Source organism: Anas platyrhynchos, chromosome W (assembly GCF_047663525.1).
Source record: "Anas platyrhynchos isolate ZD024472 breed Pekin duck chromosome W, IASCAAS_PekinDuck_T2T, whole genome shotgun sequence".
Classification (NCBI taxonomy): domain Eukaryota; kingdom Metazoa; phylum Chordata; class Aves; order Anseriformes; family Anatidae; genus Anas; species Anas platyrhynchos.
In genome coordinates this window covers 7,633,124-7,644,202 of record NC_092620.1, presented here as the reverse complement: position 1 = coordinate 7,644,202, position 11,079 = coordinate 7,633,124, and the positions used below count along the sequence as shown (strand labels likewise).

Genomic DNA, 11,079 nt, shown 5'->3' with positions numbered 1-11,079 from the left:
CTGGTGGGGGGGGGGGATGGAGAGACACTGGGGGGCACCGTCCGGCATCCCCCCCCCGCCCGCTGTGGGGTGAGGTGGGGGGGGGGCTCCTGGGGGTGCCTATGGGGGTGCCCGGCCCCCCGCTCCCTCCCCCCCCGTCCATGTGAGCCCCCCCTCACTTCCCCCCCAATTTTTACAGAATAAAGGTTTTCTATAAAATGAGCTGGGGGGGGGGGAGTTCTTTCATCCTAATAGGGTCGGGTGGGGGGGGGGCTGTGGTGTCACAGGGACTGGGACCCCAAATGGGACCCCCCCCTCATGAGTCTGGACCCCCCTACTTGGGACTGGGACCCCTCTATGGGTTTGGGACCCCCCCCAGTGGGACTGGGACCCCCCCCATGTATCTGCTCCCCCCCTCAATGTGTCTGCCCCCCCCAATGGGACTGGGAGCCCCCCATGTGTCTGGGACCCCCAACCCCCCCCAGTGACCACAGCGAGCCCGTCGCGCTTCGAGCCCCCCGTTTATTGCCCCCCCTCGTCCAGCAGCCCCCCGTCCTCCTCGGGGGGGTCCGGGGGGGGGCGCAGCGCGGCGCTGACCCCGTGCAGCTCCAGCAGCTGCTGGAAGGCCGCCAGCAGCAGCAGCGCCGCCGTCACCCCCAGCAGCAGGTAGGCTGGGGGGGGGGGACACAGCGGTCAGAGACCCCCACCCCCCCGTGGAGACCCCCACCCCATGGAGAGATCCCCATGGAGACCCCCCCCCAATGAAGACCCAATCCGCCATGGTGACCCCATCCATGAAGACCCCGCCACCATGAAGACCCCACCCCAATGGAGACCCAACCACCATGGAGACCCCAACCATGAAGACCCCAACCACCATAAAGACACCACCATAAAGACCCCACCCCAATGGAGACGCCAACCACGGAGACCCCAACCATGGAGAACCCAACCACCATAGAGACCCCAACCATGAAGTCCCCCAACCACGAAGACCTTAACCACGAAGACCCCCAACCATGAAGACCCCGCCACCATGAAGACCCCGCCCCAGTGGAGACCCAACCACCATGGAGACCCCAACCATGCTGACCCAACCACCATAAAGACACCACCCCAATGGAGACCCCGACCACGAAGACCCCAACCATGGAGACCCCAACCATGAAGACCCCACCCCAATGGAGACCGCGCCCCAGTGGAGACCCAACCACCATGGAGACCCCAACCATGGAGACCCAACCACCATAAAGACACCACCCCAATGGAGACCCCAACCACGAAGACCCCAACCACGAAGATCCCAACCATGAAGACCCCAACCATCTAAACCTCAACCATGGAGACCCCAACCATGAAGACCCCAACCATAAAGACACCTCAGGGACAGCCCTAGGGCCACCACGGCCACCGTGTGGCCTTGGGGATGTGGTGGCCTTGGGGATAAGATGGCGCTGGGGACATGGTGGATATGGGGCCATGGGGGCTATGGGGCCATGGGGGCTATGGGGACGTGGTGGCCCTGGGGACATGGTGGCCTTGGTGACGTCATGGCTTTGGTTGCCATCATGGCTTTGGTGACGTGGTGGCCTTGGTGACGTCATCACCTTGGTGGCACGGTGGCCTTGCTGACATCACACCCTTGCTGACGTCACGGCCCCGCGCGCCCATCCCCATGGCAACCGCCACTTCCGGCCCCGCCCCGCCGCTCCGCCAACAGCTTCCTCCCGCGCTCCTCACGTGACCGGAAGCGGAAGCGCCATGGAGCCCCCGGGAGCGGCGGCGGGGCTCGGTGCGGACCCCCCGGCGCCCCCCCCCTCCCCCGACCCCCCCTGTCCTCTCCCCGCAGCCCCCAAGCGCCGCGGCCCGGGCCCGGCCCCTCCGCGGATGGCGGAGCCGCGGCCGCTCTTCGACGACACCAGCGGCGACCAGCGTCTTCGACGACCCAGTCCCCTAAAGTCCCGCTCGATAGTCTTCAGGCTTCTATCTTCAGTATTATCACTGCCGGCCTGGACTATCAAAAGACGATAGTAATCAGAGGGGAAAACCAGGTTGGGAAGCTTTCTGGCAACGTCCATGACCCTAGCCCCAGGGAGGCAGCAGACTTCCCTACGGGTAGGGTCAGGCTAACAAATAGGGCTCTCTGTTCCCCTCACAAGGAAGTTGCCTTCTCAGGGGAACAGAGGGAACTTCTCAGGGTCCTTGGTGGCCTCCAAGTTAGCTCAGCGTCATGGCACCGAGTCACTGTGAAGGAGCTGCTGGAATAACGAGACAACAACCTAGTTCTATTAAAATATATATTGCTCTTTTGAGGACTGCTGCGGGGCTAGCGGCAACACGGCAGTGGAAATCTCCGTCCTGACATTGCCTTATGCCTTGACATCAGGAACAGGGTGGTTTGAACTGCCAGGGAACGGACCATGGGTTCCGGGTCGTTCTCTGAGGGCTGGAGGACTGCAAAAGAAAGAAGAGCAGAGATGAAAACCCACTCCTTGCAGAGATCCCCAGGCATCCCCTGCAGAGCATGCCAGCCCCACTCGACTCTTCCCCAGGCCAGGAGGAGCAGGAGGGACAAAGGAATCCGTTGAAAGCTGCTGCTCAGCAATGTCCCAAATGCAGCCACCAGTCCTTCCCCACCTGCGCACCACAGGTCAAGTGGGGCACCTTCACAAGCTGGTTCCCTCACCACCTGCCTCCATCCCTTGGGAGGATTCACACACTCCAGGAATCTCCTGGACTCTTTCCTCTCGCTATTGTGCTTCCCCATGAGAGCAAGGGCTAGCAATCGTGACCCTGCTCCTAGCTGCTTGTAGGCTGTCTCATCTCCCTCTTCGTCCTGGTTGCGTGCTCTACAACAGGCTCCCACCTTCTGTCAGCCTTACTGCCCTTTCCCCTGACTCTTCCTCAGGGACACTCAACCCTTTCAGCGGCACTGCCCAGCTCCAGGCTGGGAGGCCATTCCCTGACACCACAGGCTACCCCGTCTCCTCTCCCTCGTTCCTATGGCTGCATTGCTCCTCCGCCCCGAAGCATTTCCCTGGAGCAGGGCAAGGCACGGGGGCCTCTGCCGCTGTCCCCCCAGCCCCAGCACACCCCCCACTGCCCTCACTCACCGCTGAGGATTTCATTCAGCTTCTCCTCATTCTGGTCCTCGCAGTAGCGCGCAGCAAGACCTAGACACAGAGACCCCATCAGAGCCCCGCTCCCCAGCACGCTCCCAGCAGCGCAGCCCCTGGCCTGGCCAGCCAGGCTGTGCCCCCTCCTACACCCTGGAGCAAGGGCCCAGTCGGGGGGCTCTGAGGGCAACAGGGCAGTGCCTGGGGCTGCCAAAGGCTGCCCCAAGAGGGACCCAGGGGCTGGGCTCACCAATGAATCTGACGGCCTCAAGTCGCAAAAGGGTCTGAGTGGCCTGCAGGTAGGGCTGGCTCTGCTGCAGGTATTCTTCTACTCTGCCTCTGTCCTGCTGCAGCTGGAGAGAGAGAGAACGCAGGGTCACGGGGCTTGCACACCCTCTCCAGGGTCTCCTCCAGCATTCTGGGGGCAGGGAGGTCAGAGGGGCCTCCAGAAGAGCCCCCTAGGGCTCTGTGCTGGCAGGAAGGGAGCGAGGATGCGGCTGCAGGCAGCGGGCTCTGGCCGGGCGCGTTTGCCCAGCTGGGGCAAACCAATGTGGGTCCTTACCAAGAACTCTTCGATCCTCCCCGTCTGTTCTGTCTGGGCCAAGCGCTTGAGCTCCTTGCATCGCAGAAACTCTGCAGCCACAGCGAGAGCTTCCCCAGAGGCCTGCGGAGCAGCAGAGGTTGGGAGGTAGCAGCACAGCCTTGGGAAGGAGACCCTCTGTCCCCTCCTTTTGGCAGGGCTGCGAGCCTTTCCCAGCGCGTTATGGGAGGCTGTGGTGGGGGGCAGCGTGCACTGGGTTCAGTGGCCAAGGCAAGGCCACGGGACAGCCACCATCGGAGGCAGCTCACAATGAGAGAGATCCCAGAGATCACAGCCAGAGATCAGAGGCCGGACTCGATGATCTTGAGGTCTCTTCCAACCTAGAAATTCTGTGATCCCCCAGAGCAACCCTGTGGCATCAGCACACCCTTGCCCACATAACTGCTCAGCTCTGAGATCTGTACCTTTGCTACGCTCTCACTCTGGTCTCTCATGTGAAAGTAGAGTGGGAGAAGGCTCCTGTGAACTGTCCTCTTCATTTCCTTCTTCCTTTGCCACAGCACAGCCTCCACCACGGCTTGGAAGAGGCAGATGGAGTGCTCCCGCACCTGGCTGGACGCCTGGCAGGGAGGAGGACAGGAGGAATTTCAGCATTAGCGTGGCCGATGTGAAGGGAGCTCCCAGCACTGTGAGATGCTTCAGCGCTGGATCCTTCCCAGAGGAGCTGCTCAGGGGCAGCTGCAAGGCCTGGTGCCCGTGAAGGGCAACGCAATCGGTTGCCATCGCAGGCTGCCCGCCAGCCACCCCACTTTCGCCACCAGCCGCACCAGCCATGCCCAAGCAGAGCTCCCCAGCGCCTGGGCTGACGAGGAGACTGGGAAGGCCCTGCCTGAGTGCTGCCCACAGGGCCGGGCTGAAGGGCAGCCCTCGTTACAGGGGGCCCAGCTGAGGGCTCGGGTTCCCGCAGCACACTTACGCGGTCAAAGAATGGCAGGAGCTTCTCAGCCAGCTGCAGAGCCGGGCCACTGGCCTCCCTCCTCTCCACATGAGCCATCACGTTTCTCAGCACAAGCAGGGCCTTCAGCACCACGTGTGTGTTGGTGTCCTGCAGAGCCTCCAGGATGTCTGGCAGCACGACCTGAATTTTCCTTGCCTGTAGGAAAGACACCATTTCCCTTCCGTGAGGCAGTGAGAGACCACCCTGGGCAAAGGGCTCTGGTTCCTGAGCACCAGCCTCCTGCCTTGCTTCCTGGCAGCGGGGAGGGACGGGAGGGCAGAAGAGCAAAGCCCCAGGCTGCCAACATGGCTTTGCTTGACGATGGCCCGCTCACCTTCTCAGGGCTCTCTGACACGGTGCAGAGCCCTTTCAGAACCATCAAGCGCATCTCTGGGCTTGGGTGCCTCAGGTAGCTCTGGAGGTGCACTGGGTTACCAAAGTCCTCCAAAAAAATGTGATTCCGGCCCAGCATCTGCAAGAAAGAGCAGTGAGAGCCTGGCAGGGCCTGCAGGGCCCCCTGCAGCCTCTTCTTCTCCCACCTTTGGGCAGGGATGGGGCAGCGCCAGCTGGCACCAAAGAGGCACCAGGCGCGGGGAGCTACGGGGGCTTGCCGGCCCCAGGGACCATGTGTCCGTATGTCCTGTGGGAGCTGGCAGTTTGGGGGTAGATGGGCACAGGGCTGTGCCTGTGTGCCTGAAGGGGCACACGTAGCCCTGCTGGGAGCAAGGTTTCATCTGGGAACTCACAGCCAAGCGACGGATGCAGGTGTCTTTGGTGACTTCCTTGCACCACAGGCAGAGCGGCAAGTCTTCCATCATGATGTTTAAAACCCTCTTCAAGGTCTGCGGCATGGCCAGGATCACCTCCCACATGGCCAGGTCAGTGCTGCAAGCCCAGAATCCTCTGTCAGTGAGGCTGCCTCAGCCGCAGGGCCACAAACTGGGCCAGCCCCAGAGGACCCAGGCTGTCCTGCAGCCCCTGTGACTTGGGGAGCACTGAGGGCCCAGCCTGGGCAGGCAGGAGGGGGCTGAGCTGGTGTTCCCTGGGGGCAGGGGGACTCTGGGCTGCCTTGGACAGCTGGGCTGCTGCAGCCCTGGCTGGCCCAGTAGGGCTGGAACACATTGGTGGGAAGGAGGGCTGTGCTCCTTGGGGATGTCCTGCCCTTTGCCATTGGTGTGGCAAGCAGAGAGTCTCCAGGTGCATCTCCCGACGCGGAACAAGCCCTCAAGGATGTTAAGGCCAGGACCTGTCACGTGGCGGAGAGAACTGCAGCAAGTTCTTGGCTTCGTCCCTGGGCATCATGTTGGTCATCTGGAGAAGCAGGGAGTCCAGGCACTGCCGCGCCGATGCCGTGTGGATGCTGCCCAGGTTTCTCCTGATGCACTCCATGATCTTTGGCACCTTGGGGGACAAAGTGGGAATGGTGTTGCCAGCAGACCGCAGCCATTGCCACAGCTGCCACTCAAACTTTGGCCCCTTCCATTGCTCTCTGCTGGCTTCAGGTGGCTTCTGGAGCCCAAGAGACCCCGATGTGCGAGGGAGGCAGGGAGGGAGGCAGGGAAGGAGAGAGGAACCACGCCTGGAAGAGCTCAAGGGCAGGGCCATGGCCACAGGCCACTTACATCTTTCAGCCAGTAGAAAGGGACCTCCAAGGCTGCGTCCAGCACGCTGCAGGCCCCCTGCTTGTCATGGATGCTGGAGTCTTGTAAAGCTTCCAGGGCTGTGAGGATGATGTGCAGCCTCTCAGCAGGGAAGAGGTATCCTCCAAACGCCTGTGGGAAGAAGGAGGAGTGAAGACATGCCTCACTGAGTGTCCCAAGGGTGCTGCTTAGCTGAGCAGCAAGGGCAGCTCTGGAGAGAGGGCCCTCGGGGGAAGGGGTGAGGATGGGGCATATGGGGCCAGAGTGCTGGCCCTGCAGGTAACCAGGGCTTGCTGGTGGCCAGGAGGGCTGGAGCTGCTGCCGGGACACAGGGGAGCAGCCTTCGCATAGCCCCAGCCTGGGGACAAGAGGAACCCTCTCAGCAGGGCGAGTGAGGCCGTGCCAGCCCCACCGGTTCTGGACCCCTTTGCTCACACGAGATGCCTGCTGATGCTGCAGACAAGATCCCCAGCAAGGCCAGAGCTCATTACCTTGGCAATTTCACACGGAGTTGATGGTATAGAAAATGGAAGTTTTGCATACTCCAATTTCTTGTGTCTCACTGCATAATTTACCATGTCCGCTCTCAATATGCATTCTAAACAGGGGGAAACAGCGAAGAGTCAGTAGGGAAGAGCATCTTTGCCAACAAGCTTGCCAAATGGTGAAAAGCACTTTCACTAGGAATGGCTGAGGAGGGAGGCTCAGACCCCCGGCGAGGAGAGTGGTGGGCAGGGATGTAAAGCACAAGGTGAGGAGTGCTGGGAGCAAGAGGGACCTCAGGGATGATGCAGAAGGAGGAGAAGCAATGGCGTTGGGTGCCGTGGGGGTAGCAGCGTGTCACAGACCCCCTTCTGCTCGGGGTCAGGATGTGCAGGAAGCCCCCTGACACCTGCCTTTAAGACGGCAGGGAGCAAACAGTCAGGGAGCATTCTGGAGGGCGTCACCATCCCTGGTGATGCACGGCTGGCTCTGCTGTTCACTCCTCGGGGAAGATGCGGTTTGGGAAGTGCTCATCGATCGATGGCTTAGACTGGGGGACACCACAAAACAGCGTGGTAGGTGATCTGGGGAGGGTTGGGAAGGACAGCAGCAGAGAACTGCTCCTGGACGGCAGGTGAGCGTCTAGCTTCTGCAGAAAACGATAGCCAGAATGCTGCGGGAAGCTGCTGTGAGGAGCAGAGGAGGCCAGGGAACCTGGCAGAATTCCGTGGGCAGCCTCCACCAAGCACAAAAACAATCCTTCACAATACTCACAGAATCACAGAATTTCTAGGTTGGAAGAGACCTCAAGATCATCGAGTCCAACCTCTAACCTAACACTAACAGTCCCCACTAAACTCGGGGAAAACAAGTAGACAAATCAGTAGATGTTTGTGTGCAGACGGACGCTGCCCACCACACCTTCTTACCTCTTCCTTTTCTGATGATTTTGTATATGTGAGAAAGAGTTTCTAAAGCTGTGAATCTGATGGAAATTTTGTCACCCGTGAAAATGAAGAAGATGCCCAGCAGCTGTCCCAGGATGGGGATGTAGAGCTCTCTGGAATCATCATCGCTATAGTTTTCATAGTCATCTGTGATCTGGGTGAGGAAGGGAGGAGAGACAAAGGGCTTAGTGGAGGCAGAGCCGGTCCCTGAGAGAGCACGGCCTGGGAAGGGAAGAGCAGGGGCGAAGGAGGGACGAAGACCCTCGATTCACGGTTCTGAGGCACTCACGTGCATCGAGGCTTGCCTCACAGGCACCCCTGAGTGGCAGGATGCTCTGGGATGCAGGAAAGGGTGAAGGGTTCGTTGTGCCTTACCTCGGCCTCAAAATACAAGAGGATGAAAGCACTCAGCCTCTCAATCATCCTCACAGCTCTCTCACACACAGCTGGGTTTTTGGAGTGGGCAAAGTGCAGCAGCGCCTGCGAGGAGAGAAGTTGCTGGGTTGACAGTGGTCTGCAAATGAGACCTGAGAGGATTCTTTGGAAATTCTTTGCAAATGCCAAACCTCCAAGATATTCTCCAACTCTATGCTGACACTGGTGTTGGGACAGTTGCGTACGAAGCCCTCCAGCATGGTGTCCATGGCTTTCACAGTCTGCAGGGAGGACAGAAGAGCATCGAATTATTTCTGTGGCCCTCCTCACCCCCAGGAGCTGGCTCTGAGCCCCTCTGAAGTTCAGGGGTGGCTTTGGGGCTAAAAAGCCACTGTGTGCAGACCTCCTGCAGCACAAGATCAGGTCGGGAAAGGGGCGAGGCTGGGAAAGCAAATCTGGGCCCCGGCCCTGCACTGGTCTCTGGTTGTGTCAGCACGGGGAAGCAAGGCAGCAGCTCAGCAGGACTGGGGGTGCCGGTACCTCACCCAGCACATACCTCAGTGAAGAGCGCTCTTTCTGTCTCTGGCACATCTGACTTGGGAGGCAGAAAGAAGATGCTCTTACAGCACACACGCAGGAGTCTCTCCTTTTTGCCATGCAGTACTATTGGCACGGTCTTGCTGAAGAAAAGAGAGAGAGGAGCCTGTTGGACGCAGTGCCTCGAGGCTTATGAAGGAGGACACGGACCTCCCTTGGCCAGGCATCCCTGGGAGGGACGGGCAGCCTCCCTGCCAGCTTCAGGGCCACCAGGACATTGCCACCAGGGGCTGGGCACGCACCTGAGGAGGGCGACAGTCTCCATGGCCTTCTGCCGGAATGCTGTGCGCAAGCTGTCCACGGGCTCCTTTTCCAGCAGCGCCTGCAGAGCACAAGCAGGATGAGACCTTGGAGCCGCCGGCACCCAGCAGCAGCAGAGCCAGCGCTGCCCCAGCCCTTGCCTCCCAGGGGGCTGGTGCCGGGGGGCCTTGCCCCTTCCCCAACCCGCTGCGCATCCTCTCACCATGATGTTCTCCACCAGCTTATGTTTGCTGCAGAAGCCATGCAAGTTCATCGGCACACCCCTCTCTGTGACACATGTGCACAGATCGCAGATTTTGCTGAGGAACAGCATCTTCTGCTCCTCGTCGTCCTGGCAGCCACAAAGACACCAACAGAGCATTAGGGGGACACCCACGGCCAGCAGGACCAAAGCCTTGAGGGGTCTGGGGCTGTGTGGGACCCCTGGAGGGCAGCGCCAGGAGCACAGCTGTGATGCAAGCGGCTGCCATTACCTTTTCTGTGCCTCTGACATACGCCCTGATGAATTCCACGGCCTTGTCTCTGCACAGTTTCCATGCCTTACCTGGAAAGGAGGAAAGCAAAGAGTGCTGCAGAGAGGGGCTGAATGCAGGGGTGAGGAGAGGAAGGGCCCCAGCCCCAGAAGGCCGTGGGGAGGCCGCGGGGATGCCCAGAGGCTGCAGCAGCTCCGCTGGGAAGAGAGGCTGAGGGAGCTGGGCTTGTGGAGCCTGGAGAAGGCTGCGGGGGGACCTCGCTGCGGCCTCCCCGTGCCCAAAGGGGCCTCCAGGAAAGCTGGGGGGGGATCTTCATCATGGACTGCAGCGACAGGACAAGGGGTGACGGCCTTAACCTCAAAGAGGGCAGGTTTCTTTCGGACAGGCAGGGATTTCTCTCCTTCACGCCCAGGGCAGTGAGGCCTTGGCGCAGGCTGCGGTGCCCCCTCCCTGGCACTGCCCACGGCCAGGCTGGGTGGGCTTTGGGCAGCCTGGGCTGGGGGGAAGCATCGTGATCGCCGAGGTCCCCCCCAGCCCAAAGCGTCCTGGCATTCTGTGGTGCTGCGGAGGAAGCTCGGCCCCGTCAGCCCAAGCGCCGCTTTACCCAGGGAAGGAGTCCTGGAGTCAGGCTGCGGTCTCTGTGTCCCCAACCCTCCCCACCGCATCCCTAAGACTCACTGGGATCCAGCAGCTGCGACTCCCCTTCAGAAGCAGCCTCTGGAGTGGGAGAGCTCACAAGGATAAACCGGCGTCTCCTCTGGGCGGGCGGTTGCGGCATTGTGGGACGTGGGCTATGCTCGGGGACTCCTCGAAGGCCCTGTGCTCCTGCCCTGTCCGTCACTGCCGTGCACCGACACTGAGGGTCCGAGCCACGGCTGCGCTCTTATAAGGCGGAGCCCTGGGGTGTCACCAAGTGACGTCACAATGGGTGCCACTGTGACACGCGCCTGGGCTGGGTGGGCACCCATTGTGACGTCACTTGGTGACACCCCAGGGTGCTGCCTGACGCGAGCGCAGCCGTGGCTCGGACAGCGTGCACTGGGTTCAGTGGCCAAGGCAAGGCCACGGGACAGCCACCATCGGAGGCAGCTCACAATGAGAGAGATCCCAGAGATCACAGCAAGAGATCAGAGGCTGGACTCGATGAACTTGAGGTCTCTTCCAACCTAGAAATTCTGTGATCCCCCAGAGCAACCCTGTGGCATCAGCACACCCTTGCCCACATAACTGCTCAGCTCTGAGATCTGTACCTTTGCTACGCTCTCACTCTGGTCTCTCATATGAACGTAGAGTGGGAGAAGGCTCCTGTGCACCGTCCTCTTCATTTTCTTCGTCCTTTGCCGCAGCACAGCCTCCACCACGGCTTGGAAGAGGCAGATGGAGTGCTCCTGCACCTGGCTGGACGCCTGGCAGGGAGGAGGACAGGAGGAATTTCAGCATTAGCGTGGCCGATGTGAAGGGAGCTCCCAGCACTGTGAGATGCTTCAGCGCTGGATCCTTCCCAGAGGAGCTGCTCAGGGGCAGCTGCAAGGCCTGGTGCCCGTGAAGGGCAACGCAATCGGTTGCCATCGCAGGCTGCCCGCCAGCCACCCCACTTTCGCCACCAGCCACACCAGCCATGCCCAAGCAGAGCTCCCCAGTGTTATAAGTTGCCCCCTTAATTAATTTTC

General features: G+C 60.7%; 1 protein-coding gene across 1 annotated transcript; it reads right to left on the bottom strand.

The window, feature by feature from the left end:
• Positions 1-2,348: 2,348 nt before the first annotated feature.
• LOC140000524 (maestro heat-like repeat family member 5) lies at positions 2,349-10,211 on the bottom strand. The gene is made up of 7 exons (XM_072030457.1): positions 10,088-10,211; positions 9,410-9,480; positions 9,139-9,267; positions 8,918-8,997; positions 8,635-8,758; positions 8,079-8,183; positions 2,349-2,354 (listed from the first exon to the last, which is right to left on the bottom strand). Exons 1-7 carry the CDS (start codon positions 10,185-10,187, stop codon positions 2,349-2,351), a joined length of 615 nt encoding a protein of 204 aa, XP_071886558.1. The 5' UTR covers positions 10,188-10,211.
• Positions 10,212-11,079: the final 868 nt, after the last annotated feature.

Bases quoted from the DNA above. Each gene is read 5' to 3' on its own strand.
- LOC140000524 (XM_072030457.1), bottom strand. From the start codon at position 10,187: ATGCCGCAACCGCCCGCCCAGAGGAGACGCCGGTTTATCCTTGTGAGC. The intron at 9,481-10,087 runs GTGAGTCTTAGG...CCTCCTTTCCAG, and splicing joins GTCGCAGCTGCTGGATCCCA to GTAAGGCATGGAAACTGTGC. The intron at 8,184-8,634 runs GTATGTGCTGGG...CTCTCCTCGCAG, and splicing joins AAAGAGCGCTCTTCACTGAG to GCGCTGCTGCACTTTGCCCA.